The 17,552-nt window shown below is 38.8% G+C and overlaps 1 protein-coding gene and 1 pseudogene across 4 annotated transcripts in view; one reads left to right on the forward strand and one right to left on the reverse strand.

The window, feature by feature from the left end:
* Klhl7 (kelch like family member 7) overlaps positions 1–17,552 on the forward strand; it is an 85,998-nt gene that overhangs the window by 41,428 nt on the left and 27,018 nt on the right. For all 3 annotated transcript variants that reach the window (XM_023709895.1, XM_004626463.2, XM_023709896.1), the window contains exons 5-6: positions 8,269–8,444; positions 11,121–11,295. In XM_023709895.1, the coding sequence (XP_023565663.1) occupies positions 8,269–8,444; positions 11,121–11,295 (351 nt within the window). The remainder of the gene's footprint in view (positions 1–8,268; positions 8,445–11,120; positions 11,296–17,552) is intronic.
* Positions 745–1,269, reverse strand: LOC105741528 (annotated as a pseudogene). The gene has a single exon (XR_001117002.2). The product of XR_001117002.2 is annotated as a cold-inducible RNA-binding protein pseudogene (transcript).

The raw sequence follows: 17,552 nt of genomic DNA on the forward strand, positions 1-17,552 counted from the left end.
TGCAAATACAACATCGATGGAGTATGCATACATCTTCTGGTAAAGAAAAAGGACAATATAAATAAATGTTTTCAAAAACCTCAGCGCCTCTGCACGGTCCCGCATGCATGCTGCACGGCTGGCACAGGGCAGCCTCTCTGTGCCAGGCTGCTGTCCTACCAGGCTACCCTCAAACGGCACACGGAGTCCCAAAAGCCACAGCTTGCTCAGCTTCTGGCAAAGAGCGGATCCAGGGTCCATTCAACCTTAACGAAATGAATGGAGGCACCCAATTTCATAGGTGACCCCCCCAAAAAAAAAAAAATCAGTAAAAACAACAACTAAAACCAAAAATCCATTAACAGAGCTGGGGCACAACTCAGTGGTAGGGTGTTGGCCTAACATTCAAGTCCCTCAGTTTGATCCCCAGCACCACAAAGTTGGAAAGAAAAAAAAAAAAATCACACAACTCCTGATAATTTTTTAAAAAGCTATGGTTCATGGTTAAAAAATAAATAAATAAGTAAACTCAAATACTTTTCAAAACGCCTTCAAAACCTTAACAGTGGCGCTTCCTTAAAAAGCAAAAGATGAGGCCATCTCGGGGGTCAGAAGCAGTCAGGCAGGGTTGACAAGATAGGAACAGAAATGACTACAAAAGTAGAAATACAAGGAGGTGTGTTCACTACACATCAACGATTCAGCGCAGCTCCCAAAATCTTTAAATATACAGCCATAGAAGGACGGTCTTGAGCAGGAAGATTGTTACTCGTTTTGTGTAGCATAGCTGTCGTAGCTGTCTCTGTAGAACCCCCCTGAGCTCCGGTCACCGTAGCCGCCACCCCGACTCCGGCTGCTGTAGTAGTCTCTGGAGCCACCATAGCCCCCACTGCGGGACTCAAAGCGGCCACCACCATAGCCTTGGTCCCCTCCCCCTCTGGAGAACCCACGGCCCCGGCCTCAGCCCCCTCGGAAGAAACCCCGACCGCCAGCAGAGCCACCTTGGTACCCTCAGGATCGGTTGTTGGAAGACTTGCCAGCCTGGTCAACACGGATCTGTCACCCGTCCACTGACTTTCCATTCATAGCCATCATGGCATCCTTGGCATCGTCAACGTTTTCAAAGGTGACAAACCCAAAGCCCCTCGATCGCTGGGTCTCCCTGTCTTTCACCACCACCACTTCAGCAATCTGGCCATATTTGGAGAAGACCTGCTCCAGCGACTGCTCATTGGTGTCAAAACTCAGCCCTCCAAAAAAAAGCTTGCCTTCATCTGATGCCATGGCAGCAGCTGAGTCGGGCAGGTACCTGACGCGGGGCGGGGGGAGATGGCACGGCACACCGACCAAAGCCTCCTAACGCGCAAGTGAAAAGTCAATACATTCATTTTTATTGCTTCTTAATTAAGGAATCTGCTCAAAGAGGTAGGGAAATATTCAAACAATTATTTTTTTAATTAAAATGGTATTTGTGCATGTTTGTAAATACTCTTTAAGGCATAAATAATGAAGAAAAAAATAAAACTAATAGATTTTGGGCCTGGACAAAAAAGAAAAGCTAATTATTTCAAAGAATGTATAAAATAGCCACATACTTTATCATGAAAGATTTAAAAAAATCAAAAATTGAAACTATAGGGAAACAAAAGAGAATGACTGAAATTGTCTTCAAAGGCAGACAAACGGAAGCATGGTAGAATTGGAAAGGTGAAAAATGTGTTCTCAAGTAATGCTCCAGACCTGATGACATCATAGATTAATTGTACAAAGCTTCCAAGGGATAGTTTATATTACTGTAGGTAAATTGTTCTAACTCAGCAGGAGCATAAAAACTTCCCTTGCCATTCAAATGCCAGTGTTGAACAAAGAATATGTGTGTGTGAATGTACAGACACAATAAACATTTTAAGTTATTCCTGTTGGATCTGAGAAATGTGTTTGCCTAGCTCATGTGTTGTATATCTCACTATTTACGACTGATTGACAGGGGAATTACATTCTTTTTTTAGAAACATACATCCCTCCTTAAAGCAGCTAAGAGATCTAGTCCCCTGCTCTTTTATATGCCACTGCTGCTAGTGAATCTACTTGACTTTCAATACTCTGGGCAAGTTTACCTAGGCCAATCATGGCAAACATTTGAGAGCTTTCAGTGATACAGGTAGCTGGCTGGGCACATGTACTGTAGGTTTCACCACAGATAGGCTGTTAAGTTGTTCAAGATTTTGTGTAAGTAATGACTGCCCATTATCTCTTCTAGAGACTTTTTTTTTTTTTTTTTTTCATTTTAATGAGGAAAAAAAGATTAGAGACAGTTTTTGAACCAAGAGGATCCCAAGAAAAGCAAGTCAAAAGAGGTCATTTTGTAACTTGGGGCATGGACCTCAAGTGTGAGTGGTGGGTAGCAAAAGATTAGCAAAACTAGCTACATAATACACTCAGGGAGAGGGACCTTATCTTCACAATGTGGCTGCTTATCCTTTTTACTTAAGAGGAAACGAAACAAGTTACTTAATCTGGATCAGCAGATTGGTTGGTGTTTTCAAAAAGAAACTTGAGGCCACCCACTGGTTTGCAGGTGAACAAGGTTTGTGTTGTTTCCTGGTGCCTCAGCTTGGTTTTTACTCTGAACAGGTGAATTTAACCAATAGCAAAGGGACCATAGGAATAGAAAAATGAGGCATTTTTAAAATCAAGGACAGAGAACCAATTACTAGTGTGTCCTGGGATTTCTGCAAGGAAGGTTTATGGATCTACTAAGGGGTAACTAGGTACCACTGCCTCATTGATGATTCTGAGATCTTGTACCAGGTTACAATCTCCTGATGGCTTGACTATTAGTAAGATGATTGCATTACATGGGAACTGGCATGGCACTAGCAGCCCTATAACCAAAGAATTGTCAATAATTAGCTTTACCTCCCACCTAACTTCTCTTTTACACTAATAATGCCTTCTATAAGGGTACAGATTAGGATTCTCAGCTGATTGATTACTGGAATGGCCTTGGCAACCCTTTGGGAATGCCATCATACCATGCTTAGGAATCAACTCTTGGCAGAAGAATCTGGCCAGTGGAGCCAGGTTGGCCAAGTCTCTGGCAGCTAGGGCACAGATTCCCAAGGTTTAAATGACAGAGTAGCCCTGAGTAGGAAAAGTAAATCTCTTTCAGTTATAGGGATTGGGCTCTGTGGTATTATCAAGAAGGCAGTTTAGAAAAAGAAATCTCCCAACCAGCAGTTCAGAGTGGGCGTAAAGCCAGCTGACCAATTAACTCCTTTAAGGCGCACAACAGCTGAGGAGTGGGACAATAATTCATTCCCATAGAAGATTAGAATTAAGGTGCCCCTGTATTGCAAAGAAAGGTAATTTGCTTGCTTGCAGGCTGCCTCTGGTATCATCAGTCACTGTCCAGGCATTTTTCCCCACCATAGTGGCAGGTGATTTAATCCCCTTCTAGGAAGAAGGGTAGTACCCCTCTGATGCCAAGGGTCTTCATCTTTGTTCAGACAGGCCTAGCAAACACATGGTGGCTTTTTAGGGCACTTTTTTGTCCAGTGCTCTGATTGTTTACACTTGAAGCACTCAGACTTGCCTCCATCACTCTTTGGATTAGTAGTTCAGTTTCCCTTGGTGTTGTGGGCTTTATCATGGGCCTTATCCATTAGAGGTAGCATAACTTTTTGCCTTATTGAGCTCCTGTTTGTCCTCTACTTGATCATGGTTGTTAAAAAGACTAGTCTACATCAACCAATTGACTTATCCCAGTTTATGGGCTCTGTTGAAGTTTCTAGAGTTCATAATATCTGGAACAGACTGGCTAATAAAATGCTATTCCAGGATAATTTGGTCTTCTCTAGACTCCAGGTGTAAATTGTTGTATTTATGGTGTACTTCTTAAAGCTGGTGCTAGAAAGTAGCTGGATTTTCATCAGAGCCCTAATAATCCTGAGCTTATCATAATTCACAGGCGTGGGTGTGCCGTGGCTCATCGCTACTAAGATGAACTGAAAGTATAACCTTCATTTGGTTTCTCTACCCCTAGTGTAGGGGCTCACTGAGCCCTTTTTGGGGTACAAATAGTGTCAGTTGGCTGATCACCAGGGATAGTTGCAGAGATCTCATCATTAGCCTGTCTTGCAGCTCTCACAATCTTTACTGTTTCCAATGTTGTGTAGTAGGAAACCAGGATGAACCAGACATCTTTCTCAGTTAGATCAGAAGTTATTGTTAGGGCATAGAGTTTGTCAGCAGACTTTCAGGGTCCTCAGAAAACTTGCCTAGTTTCTTTGCATTGTTAAATATGCCTGACTGAAAAGGTACCTGAACTTGAATGCTACACCCACCACTTCCCAAAGTATTAATATGTTGACAAACTTAGATGTTGAGTTCCATCTTTCTGGCCCTTTAAGATAGGCAGACCCAGACATAGTGGTGATGGGGGCTCAGAAAGTTATCTTTATCAGCTGGGGGCATTGACTACAGGGTGGCATAGAGGTAGCCTGAAAGAGGTTGGGGTGGGGGGGGATGCTGACAAGAGGAAGTCCTCATCAGTGTCAGCTCTTGAGAGATTAGTTCCATGGAAGAGATCACCGCTTTTGGTAGAGAGCTATGAAGACTTGGGCACAGGCATCACTGACTGTGTTCTTCATCTCTTCTGGGGAGTCAGGTAAAATGGATGAGGCATGTCCCATGATGCATTTGTGGGCAGGAAGAATAAGGATTAGATCATGGGAGCCCTACATACCATTTCCTGGGTCTATTTCTAACCTGTTCAGCCCCAGGGCATACTAATAAAGCTAAACTGGTTGGGGTTAGGTTATGGGAACCTTACAGGACATCCTCTGAGTCAGTTTGTGGTCTGCTCAGTGACCTCTGGAAAAGCTGAACTCGTTGAAATTTAGTTGCTAGATGTCTCTAGCTTTGTGTGGGCACTAGCACTACCTCATTTGGACTTTCGAATCTTCTCCTATTTCCCAGATAGGGGGATCCAGAGCTAGAATGCCCTACTGGCTAGATGCCTCTATTCAGTTATAAGATCACTTGATGTTATAGTATACAGTGCCTAAGGAAGAGTAGTAAGTGCTTCCCCGTTGAGAAACCTCCATGAAACTCAGTTAATTTTCTTGCATTGGTGCCTCTTGGGAACCCTGGCTAACAGACGTGAGTGCATTTGACAACCACTCTTTAACCATGACACCATTATCTGGGAAAGTTAAGGCAGTTGGAGCTTATTTGCAAAGGGACTGTGGAAAGTTTAATGGGTAAGGAATCAGTAGGTGGCAGTCTTAAGAAATGTTGTTAGGACATGTCCCTAGAGAAAAAAGATGAAGCTTGGAAGGTCTTCTGAGCTGCTGTGAGCCTAAGAAAGGTGGGATTTTTTTGACCCCCACTCCTGCAGTAACCCAGGTAGGACCAAGTTTTAAAATGAGATTCTGAGCCCAGGTGTGGCACACCTCTGTAATCACAGCACTCTGGAGGCTGAGTTAGAGGTGTGCTATGAGTTTGAGGCCAGCCTGAAACCCTGTCTCAAAAAGACCACCCCCCCAAAAAAAAAAACACTAAAGCTTGAGATTCTGTAGTATCCACCCCTCCCTAAATCCCTTCTTTGTTGCCAACACCCTGCATTTTTGCTAGTTCATGCCACAAAAGGAAAATTAAAGCTTTATAATGAAAAGTCATTTAGCAACCACAGGTTATGTATCATTTTAGGAAAATAAACTTAAGGCCAAAATTGTAATGAACCTAGTAGGATGGAGAGAGGAAGAAAGCTAGTACTAGAGAAACAAAAGGCTCCAGAAAGAACTTACTACAGGAAGGGATCAAGAATCAGCCCTGGGAGCCTGAAAGGTTGTAGTAGATAGCTAAGAAAGACAGGCCTTTGAGCTGAGAACCCATGGAGGCCACGTGCTTCCCCTCCCCCAACACATGGGTTGGGTACCCTAGGCTTCTCTACCCTCCAGCACCTTCCAGTTCCGTCCTCCCTGATAACTAATGAGACGGGAATACAGAAAAAAGAAAATGGCTTTTTGGCTAAGTTTGCCTGAGACAAAGTACCCATGATCTCCCTGCTTTTGTTTTTCACTTCCTGGCTGGCTCACCATGGGTTCCATATTTCATGTGCAGAAAAGAACTGGATGGTATGGGGAAAAGTAATAAAGTTTAATAAAGTTTAAAGAGCAAAGTTAATGCTCAGATCAGGCAATTCTCATGTAGCTGGAAAGGATGCACAGAAAATGGCCCAGGTCAGAACAAAACAAAACAAAACGGTGTAGGCACTGAATGTATGGCTGGTCTAGCACTTGCGCATCCTGGCCTAAAATTTTAGACATACCCAACGTGGGCCCAGGGGTCTTTGTTTTTCTTATTTTTTCCTAAGGACAAAAGTTAAAGGGGCTCAGGCTCTGGCACTTTGCCCAAGTTCAGCTGAGTAAAGGATGCATGGCACTATACCCCAATTATACTATCAATACTAAACTTAAAACCATTCTCAAAACATAAAGCTCATTAATTTAAATAACAGTATTTATTTTACTCAGAAATGCCACGTTTCTATGTTGAGAAATCTTATAGGTTACTGAGCTAAAGGGAAAACACATACTCAAAGTGATAGCAACACATTTTTATGATTTTATTACCTTGTTTGCTTTTCCTTTTTTTCCCCTCTAATGATAGTGGGGGTTGCACCTTCATGCTACGTATGCAGCCCTTTGTTTATTTTTTGAGACAGGGTCTCAGTAAGTAAATTGTGCATTTGGCCTTGAACTTGGGATTCTTCTCCCTCAACCTCCCAGAGTAATGGAATTACAACCATACATTACCATACTTGGCTCACTACCTGTTGTTGATGTTTAAAAAAGAATAATATAAATTTGAGACATACAGAGTCACCTTACATTTAGAAAAGTGGCCTGCTGTAAGGTCACATAGAAAAATAGTGGTTCTGGGCTGGGGAGATAGCTCAGTGGAATAAGTGCTTGTCTGGCAAGCGCAAGGGCCTGAGTTCAATCCCCGGTTTCTAAAAAAAAAAAAAAAATAGTGGTTTTATGTAGAAGGGTTGCCAGTGTTTTTCTGTAAAGAACTAGATAAAAAATTGTCTTATCACATTCATTTTTCCCTTTGCTCATTCTATTCTTCCTCTCCTGATTTTTTTTAACAACCATTTTTAAATAGTTCAAAAAATCTTATCTTCTAGCCCTTATGGTAAAAAAAAAACTATATATATGGAGATATATATATATATATATAAATAAAGATTTGGCCCATGTAGACTTTTGATCTGGAACATAAAGAGCCAATTATGGGTAAAACTTCTTCCTAAACATGAAGTAAAAGAGCTAGGAAAGTCTAACTGGGCAATATATAGGGCAATGATGGTGAACCTTTTAAAGCAAGCTTTCAGTTATTATAAATGGACCATTATGGTCCCTATGCCATAGGATCACCACCACTGATACAGGGCTTATGCGAAGGAAACTGTATGTTGGAGATCATTTTACAATCTAAATATCATGAATAAGTTCATGTCTTAGTAAACTTGATATTATGTCATGTTCTCCCTCTCTTCATATCCGTCCGTGTGTGTGATTGTGGATTAAATCCAGGGCCTTTATACTATGCTATATCTCCAGCCCTTTTATTTTTTAGAGACATTCTCACTAAGTTAACCTACGCTGGTTTCAAATTTGTGATCTTCCGACTTCAGCTTCCCAAAGTACTGGAAGTACTGACTCACATATGTTATGCTCTTAAACAGAGCTTCTCTGCATTGCAAAGTCAGTTGTCTCCACAGTAGTACAAATGTTCTGTGCAATCCTAATTAAAATTATTTCAGGATTTTTTTCTTTTTCTTTTTTCTTTTTTCTTTTCAATCCTAATTAAAATTATTTCAGGATTTTTTTCTTTTTCTTTTTTCTTTTTTCTTTTCTTTTTTTTTTTTTTTGCGGAACTGGGGATTGAACTTGGGCCCTTGCGCTTGCCAGGAAAGCTCTTATTCTACTGAACCATCTTCCTGGCCCTGTTTCAGGATTTTTAAAGCTAAAGCTTATTTCCAAATTTATTTGCTAGAGAAAATCCTAAACAGTACCAAAGAAAGGTTTGAAAAAGATTAAAGAAGCCTTGCCCTACACAATATTAAAACTAGTCAAACGTAAGTCCAGTATTGACATAACAGGCAAATTCTTGGAAAAGGACCCAGATTTACAAAATTCAAATTTTCTGAAGTCATGCTTTGTCTTTAATATATATTTGGTTTATCTAAAAGCCATTTTGTGTTCTTTCTGTGTTTAGGTATCAGTGTGCTTGCAGAGTGTCTGGATTGTCCTGAATTGAAGGCAACAGCAGATGACTTTATTCATCAGCATTTTACTGAAGTTTACAAAACCGATGAATTTCTACAACTTGATGTCAAGCGAGTAACACATCTTCTTAACCAGGACACTCTGACTGTGAGAGCAGAGGATCAGGTAACTAAATTTCCCTCTTTCTTTTCTCTTGGTACAAATTTCTGTGTATTAATTCCTTGTACCTGATGTTTGGATACTTGGGAAGAAAAAGACTCATCATAATAACTATATTATAACCATCTTTATAGTTAACACTATTTCAAAGGCTGTTTTCAAGGAACAATAAGTGAAGCATAGTTATAAGACTTAGCTACTTGAGAGATGTCCCCAGAACCTATGTTACCTTATATAGTACAGGGGACTTTGAGGGTGTGATTAAGGATCTTAGGAATTATTCATATGGATCTGGTGTAATCACAAGGGTACTAAAATGTGGAAAAGTGATACCCTATGATGAGAAAGAGTTGACCAGCCATTGATGGCTTTGAAGATAGGAGAGGCCACAAACCAAGGAATACAGAAGCTGCAAGATGCTGCAAAAGGCAGGGAAGTTATCTGTCCTATAGCCACAGTGCCTCCAGGCAACGTTGCTGACACTTTGGTTTTTACTAACTGTGACCAGTTTTATATTCTAAGCTCCATCACTGTCAGACAAATAGAAGTCTCAGTTGGCTTCAGGCACTTGGGAGCTGGTAGCGGGGCCACTTTGATAGGCAGATTCAATTAGTTCTTATTTTTCAGCTTCACATTCCTCTGTATTTTAAACTTTTGTTTGTGGTAATTTATCACAGCAGCAGTAGGAAACTAGTACACTAATATGAGATCCTGTGCTTTGAGTTGCTTTTATTCTAAAAATAAAAGGTTTTCCCTAGGCCACTGATGGCAAACCTTTTAAAAAAGCTTTCAGTGATACAAACAGTCCACTGGGGCAAACATATCATAAGTTCACCACTGCCATTAGGCTATGCTCTTTTGCCCTGCCTTCTAATTGGTGTAGAGTATCAGAATGCAATCTGAGATGTTAGGCTGGATAATCTAAGTCAAAACAAAAAGCTCAGTTCTATACACTATACCTGATGGCATGTGCCTAAATTCCTAACTCCCAAGAGGCTGAGGTGGAGCCCATCCCTTCAATCTGGGAGTTTGTGACCAGCCTGGGCCATGTAGCCAGACCCTGTGTCAAACCCTGAAACTCAATTCTGTGATCAAAATTAGCTGACTCATATATAAAACAAGAAAAAAACTAATTATAATATGGTATCCTTAATGGAATCACGATAAAAATAAAAGAAATTAAAAAATATATTGGACTTTTGTTAACAATATTTGTTCATTAGTTATAACTATTGCATTACACTGATATAACCTAGATTCAAAGTATATGAGAAATCTACACTATCTTTACAATTTTTCTGTAAATATGAAACAATTCTAAAAAGCCTATCTTTTAAAAAGACCATGTCCATACAACTTTTAACTCATAAAAAGATCAAAACTTAAGCCTTATTAATACCCCTCAAAATTAATTTAGCAGTTCAAGCATATAATGGTAGATATGTGTATAATGAAGTAATACATTTGTTTTCAGCATATTAAAATTAATGATTTATGAAGTAAATTATGTTCATGAGTTTGGACTTGTTGAGTACAATTAAATGAATTCAGAGTATTAAGGAAAACAGTCACAGAAATATTCTATAATATATTAAGTTTAGAATTTATATATCTTAAAGCTTTTAGAAAGTAGATAAATCAGGGTCTGGGGAGATGGCTCAGTAGAATAAGCGCTTACCTGGCAAGCGCAAGGGTCTGAGTTCAATCCCTGCTTCTGAAAAAAAAAAAAAAAAAAGTAGATAAATCTATCAATATCATAACATACGACTGTAAGGTTGAAGTAAAAGTGTGAATCACCTTCATATCCCCAGAGATGGAAGTCTTCTTAGAAAACCTATTTTTCTAGTAATAAATGAGGATACATTGAAACTATCACTGGTCAACAGACTTTTCATTTATTTATTTATTTGTTTATTTATTTACTTTTGGGTGGTGGTACTAGGGATTGAACTCAGGACATTGCACTTGGCAGGAAAGAGCTTATGCTACCGAGCTATTTCCCTAGCCCCCAGTAGACTTTCAGTACAGTGTATATCCTTCCAAAAAGAATGCAATACTTTTTTGTGTGTGTTACCAGGGATTGAACTCGGGACCCTGCACTTGCCGGGCAAGCATTTATTCTACTGAGCTATCTCCCCAGCCCAGTGCTTTATTTTAAAACTGGTAAATTTGAGCTGGCAAGATAGCTCAGAGGACTAAGTGCCTACTCAGGCAAGTGCAGGGACCAGGGTTTGATCCCAGGCACCACAGGCCACACTTGCCCCACCCTCGGGCATACTGAGGGGGCCACTGAGTCTGGGTGTGGTGGCACACACCTGTAATCCCAGTGCTGTGGAGGCTGAAAGCAGGAGGATCACTACGAGTTGGAGTGGCGTAGTGAGACCCTATGCCAAATATATTTAAAAAAAAAAAAAAAAACACTAATGTTTTCCCTGTCATTACACTATGTAAATGTAATTAACTTCCTGAAAACATATCACCTACTTGACCCACTAGAGCAGTTTGCAAATCACTCCAAGTATAGGCAGTGTGTTTAAGGCTGAAAAGCAGTAACTGATAAAATATGAGGAATAAGTGCTTATCTCCTTATGAGATTTTTTTCCCCTTCAGTGTGAGAATAAACATAGGTAATTGGAATGTTTCTGCCATCTAAGAACTTTACTATGCTGTTTTTCCCCTTAGGTTTATGATGCTGCAGTCAGGTGGTTGAAATACGATGAACCTAATCGCCAGCCATTTATGGTTGATATCCTTGCTAAAGTCAGGTTTCCACTTATATCAAAGAATTTCTTAAGTAAAACGGTACAAGCTGAACCACTTATTCAAGACAATCCTGAATGCCTTAAGATGGTGATAAGTAAGTTACCTTAATATCCATATATAACCCAATCGTGTAGCCAGTTCTCAAAAACCCATTAGAATGGGTCAGACTCAGCAAGGGAGAACTTGCCCTCTAGATAGCTAATCCCTTGAGGTTCTCAGTCTTCTGCAGGAGTCTTAGCCTCAGCCCTTATTTTTGTATGGTAGAAGGTGAAAAGTACTTAGGCTTTTTCTATCTTTGTATCTAATACCTTTCATACATTTTGTTTCTAATGTTTCTTTATTTTACTGAATAAATAGTATACTGTCATCACATTTTATTTCTTAAATAGCTTTTCTCTTTTTCTCGGGATCTAAGTAATGTATTTTTTTCATTTGCTTTGATTTCCTTGACTTACAGGCTGAGTCCCAAGCCCTCATCACCTTTGTGTCACTTAATAAGTAGTCTGTACAGTTAAAGAAGCTACTGCTTTTTATTTCTTGGAAACATACAGGTTAGAGCCTTTCTGCTGCCTGTTCCAGTATGAACTGTTTGTTCTCTAGGCCTGAGATTCGATTCTAGTCCTGGGGTTTCCCTTCACTCATCCTACAAGTCCTTTCACTCCTGGATCCCGTTTTTTTTTTTCCTCCTCTTAATTCTATTTGATGGACTGTGTCTTCTAAAATTTTCCTAATAAAAGAGTGTATGATTGGCAGATATTTGGAGACTTGGCAGATCTATGTTTATTTCACTGTAAAACATTGAAAGATTGTTAAACTGGATATAAAATTATGTTGAAAATCATTTTCAGCTAGTATTTTGAAGGCATTGTTTCATAATCTTCAGGCTTCTAGTGGTACTTCTGAGGAGTCTAGGCCAATCTGACCCTTTTATTTTTTTTTATTAAGTAATGTCTTTTTCTTTAATCCCTGATATTTAGAAAGTTTTCAATAATGTGCATCTTTATTGTGATGTTGGAGTATTCTCAGCCATAGATTTCTTAGTTCTTTATTATTGATACTGCAATTCTTTAGTCATTAAATGTTTAATTTTGTGTGTGTGTGTTCTGTTTCCATCTTGGTTTCATCATTCCATTAAAGAGATAGCCTTGATTTTTCTTTTAAACCTTTTTATTTCAGCTGTTTTTTATTTCTGTGCATTTCTACTTACTCTCTAATTTCTTCATAGCTCTTTATTTTGCTGTACTTGGGATTGAATCTAGGGCCTAATGTATACTAGACAAGTGCTCTACCACTGACCAATGTCACTATCCTGGTTTTTGGGGGAGTCGGGGCTCTTTTGTTTTTAGAAAGGGTCTCACTATGTACTCCAAATTGGCCTTGAACTTACTGTCTTCCTACTTCAGTCTCCCAAGTGTTAGGATTATTGATATGCACCACCAAGCCCAGCAATATTTGTTCTCTAATTTCTTATTACATGACTGTAATATCTTGACCATTAGGCCTTATATTGCCTTTGAAGTTTTATGTAGTCTGTGTTTTATGTATTACCTTTGAATTTTCTTGTACTAATTTTGTTGTTCAAAGTTTTTCTTCAATGTTTGGTTTATCTGTTAGTCATATAAGAGTAGTTACTACAGAACTGGTAGAGCTTGGGCTAGGGAGCTATAGCTTAGTGGTCTGAGTGCCTGGCAAGTAGTAGGACCTGGGCTCAATCCCCAGTACCACATGCCATGCCAGCCCCGCCCCGGGTATGCCATGCCAGCCACTAAAACTGGGTATGGTGGCACACCCCTATAAACCCAGTGCTGGGGAGTCTGAAACAAGAGAATCACTACAAGTCTGAGCTGCATAGCAAGAGACCCTGTATCAGATGCATAAATTTAAAAAAAGAAATCTGAGAGCAGACATGTCAGTTCTTGAGCTTGACTATAGGTGATATGTCTGTCTACAGATATTTGGGGAGGGGATTGTAAACTGAATACAGGCATTTGGGAGCTGGATTGGGTTTTCTCCTTGTTTTGTTTTTACTTGACCCATGTTTTCATTTCCATTCTTCTTGTCATTCCCTGAGTCTGGAACATCTTATTCAGTTCTCCAAAGACTGTTGTCTCCTTTCTCCCTCATAGGGTGAGGTATGGTAGGTACCTGATGGCAGTGAAAGGGAGACCTAGCAGTTCAGCTGTTGTTTATTCAGAATCCCAGTATTGTCTTACTTTCATCTCCACCTACCTTCTTCTGGAGTATTTGATATCTTTATGATCTTTCCAGGCTCAGTTTCCATTCATGTTACATTATACAACCGTTTAGGTATTCTCCATCTGCTGGATATCTCCTTTAATTGTGTTTTGGGGTAACAGCTTCTTAGTATTATCAAATGTAGTTTGTGTTTGTTTCTTCTGTCCTTGGTATTTGCAATACCTTTTAAGATGAGGAATTTTAAAAAGGTGTTAAAGTGGCAAGTCTAATCTCATATTGTTTTTACATTAAATCTAAACTGGTCTTTCCTTTATGGTGTCTGACTTGAGTGATGTGCTTGGATAGCCCGCATCTACTCTCAAGATTTTTTTTTTGCTAATCACCTAAATTTTCTTATAAATGTATGAATTTCTTTTTGTCATTTAGAGAAATTTATTTGATGTGAAATAATTTTTCTTTTTTAAATGTTGGATAGGGTGACTCAATGCCATTATTGAATAAATCATTTTTTCACTGAATAAATCATTTTTTCACTGGGTTGAAATATAAACATAAGTATAAATATACGTACACACATATATGCAGTTTCTCTTCATTTTAGTACTATTCTTTATTATTGTAGTTTATTTAAATTGTCATGTCTTTGGAGGATTTGTAATGTCTTACATTTTCTGCATTCTTAAATTTTAGATACTTTGTTGGCATTGTGATTATCTTTTTCCTTTTATTTTTAATCTCATTCTTGGTGACCTTTTTTTCCCTACTCACATTCTCAGTGCTTTCATTTATTGGTTTTGTTTTGGTTTTGTAGTTCAAGGGATCAAACAGCATTTGATGAGCTAGATGAGCACCCTGCCACTGAACAGCACACAACCATTTTCATTTCTTCACACTTTAAATATAAATATAGCTATTTTATGTTTTATATTGTCTATCCAGTATCTAAACATGCTGCTCTTTGTGGGTTCTATTGAATTATTCCCAATGGCTTACTTCCTTGGGTTTTGTAATTTTGAATTGTGTATTTGTATTTGATTGATCTTAATCTCCAGGAATATCGATTGAGAGGCTGGGGTTGTAGTCCTACACGTCTGTTTTCCTAAAAGGAGAACAGTGTTTGCACTTGCCAAACTTCCCAGGTTAAAACAATTGAGGACTGCTTAGAATTTGTCTTGTCTGTAGTTTCTTAGATTTGCAGGTAGGATAAATTCAAACCTCAAATTTGCATAAGGGCAAGGCTATCATAAATTCTCAAAGGAGAGAGATTTTCCATCTAGAGCTGAAGTTCCAACAAGGCAAGTCATTTGTTTTCACAAAAAAGCAGATATTTTTGTCTTAGCTCATCTTTTAGTAAAAGTGTAACTACCAATCCAAGCAGCCCAACTCTAGGCAGAGATCTCATTTCCAGCTCCTGAGACCTTGTTTTTTAACTCACAGGACCAGTAAAAGCAATTTCTAGATTTCTAGGATTATTTAAGCCCTTCAGAAGAGCTCTAGGATCTCTTAATGCTTACTTACATTCTGATATTTGGTTTTCTCCTCCATTTTTGGCCTATAATCTCTTGGGATCTTAACCATGTTCTCAAAAAGATGTTTGTCTTATTCTTTTCAACATTTATACTTATTTCATACCTGGCAGGTATTTCTAAAAATCTGATTTGTCATTCTCCTATAAGTGTAAGTACAGACTTTTTAAAACAGGCATGAAATATGTAATTTTGTAATGTAAAGACTGTGGTTGGCTGAGTTAAGTATACTTGTGCTACCTCTCACAGTCTCTTGAATCACTGTTCAGCCACCCGCAAATGGGGCAGCATGATACGTTTCAGTTTACATATGATAAGTACAAAAGCCTCTCTTAGAAGGTATTTGGAATGTGCGTTGAACTCTGAATTTTTTTGCCATTTCATTCAGACTCTAGCAGGATTCTAGCACAAAGTTAAGGAAATATAGTACCTAAAAGATTAATGAGCATGCTCATTCCCACCTAAAATATCCTCAAGAATGGTAATAAATTCAAGGTTATTAAGTCATTTATCTCTTGATTTGGTAGTCTAATCCACTAGACTCACAACTATTAGTCTCTTTTTATATAGTAAACAGGTAAGTTACCCCACATTGTCAAATTGGAAAAATATGATACATTCAGTTAATAAAATGTTCTATAGTTAATATAGACATTTTACATGAATATTCAATAATATGGAAGATCTTCATATATTGCAAAACCATAAAACAGTACATGGTATATTTTTAAAAATGTAAATAAAGTTTTTTTAAAGACTAGGAACTTTTGTGCCCTAACAAGATTGTGGAGGAGGGGGAGAGAATGTGAGTGTGAAGGACACATTCTCAATTTTTTTGTTTGTTTGTTTTTTTGTTTTTTGTTTTTAAAGGTGAATTCAAAGCCTGGTGTCTTAAAAACCAAGGCTAGAGTTTGTGTTAAGTAGTACACAGGTGCCCACTAACCCTTCTAACCTGGCAGAGGTTGTAAGTCAGGTGTTACTCTTTAATATATAAGTGTTTTCATATCATCATCTCTGACTGCTGAAGGATTAAATGCAAGGAAATGAAAGAAATCAGCACGAAGATAATGCCTTTAGATTAGACTTTCCATATTTTGGATTTATACATGCTAATATCAGACTTTGCATTTTCGCTCCATTTGCAAACTATGTGTTATTTTTCTAGCTTTACAGCTTCACTGGGTGGAAAGTTCCACTATTTCTTCATTTATGGAAGCTTTTCTTTCTTTTTAATGAAGAACAGTGACTTGTCTTGTACATCCTTGATGAAGCCTGAGTAAAGCCAGGGCCTGGGCAGGGATAACTGGGCAAAGCCTCCAGCCTCCCTTCTTTAGCTCTTCAGCTGCCTTCTTACCATCAGACTTAGGCACCTTTACAAAGAGGAAGCAAAACAGAAAAAAAATGATAAAATAAGTCAAAATAATGTATATCTAAAAGAAAACATTATAAAATCAAGTACATAATTAAAGCCTCGACAATGAAGCAGGCCAAATATTCATTCAGAATTTACACATGATAATACCTGACACTGGAAGGAATAACTCCCAAAGGAATAAGCCTAAGGATTGAGTGTCCAGAGGTACCAGTGTCCTAGCCCTGTCCTAAAAGGGAAACAAAAACCTGTGTCCAAAGGCGTGCAGCTTAAGCTTCCTTTGGAGTCAGTACAGTTGCCCCTACTCAGCTACTTTCGCTTGGGGGCCTACTGACTTGAAACAGTTCCTTCACATCTTTGCCCTTCACTTGGGAATACTTTATAGACTACCCAGGGCACCTTCAGCGTGGTAGAACTCTCCCAGGGCGGTAGCTGCCGGGCCCTACAGGCTCACATTCACATTATCTGGGCTAGTGTGCAGTTGCTGGGAGTTCCAAGCGTTTCCAGCTGATGCTAATGCTGCTGGCTCTGGGACCACACTGTGAGAACATCCATAGGCTAAATCTAGCTGTGGCTAAAGTAGCTTTTCACTTCTATGAAGGATTATAAAACAGAAAATGAACAAACAAGAAAAAAAAATCCAGGATATCTCACTAAAACCAAATGTGTCCTGTAAAGCTTAAGTAAGGTATTTACTGCCCTTTACCAGAAAAGTTTGCCGAGCTGTAACCTAGAACATAGATCCCTGGTCTAGATCCTCTTCCTAAGATTCCTGCTATTCTTAGGCCAAAGTACTTTTCCTCAAACTCTGGAAGGAAAGGAAAGAAAATGCTAAATACTGAGTATTTTCTTTCTTTCACAAAATTTTCCATACTGTTCTGCTCTCCCAACCCAGCCTCATGTGTAAAAAGTGTACTGTACATCTCTTACCACTCAAAAGGTATAAATAGGTACATAATAAAAAGCAAATCTTAGGGGCCAGGGACATAGCTCAGTAAGGGCCTGAGTTCAATCCCTGGTTTTGCCAAAAAATAATAAATAAATAAATAAATAAAAAAGCAAATCTTTCTGATACCCCTCGTCTCTGCCCCCTTATTTCTCTATGTTGAAAGTATCCTGTATATCCTTCTTGAGACTGTGTATACACATACATTTAGTAGAGGTATGAAATATAGTATAGATGCATAAAAATCACATTTTAACACAAATGGTATTATATACTGTATATTCTGCATTTGGGGTGTTTTGTTTTGTTTT

Source organism: Octodon degus, unplaced genomic scaffold (assembly GCF_000260255.1).
Source record: "Octodon degus isolate 3935 unplaced genomic scaffold, OctDeg1.0 scaffold00015, whole genome shotgun sequence".
Taxonomy (NCBI): domain Eukaryota; kingdom Metazoa; phylum Chordata; class Mammalia; order Rodentia; family Octodontidae; genus Octodon; species Octodon degus.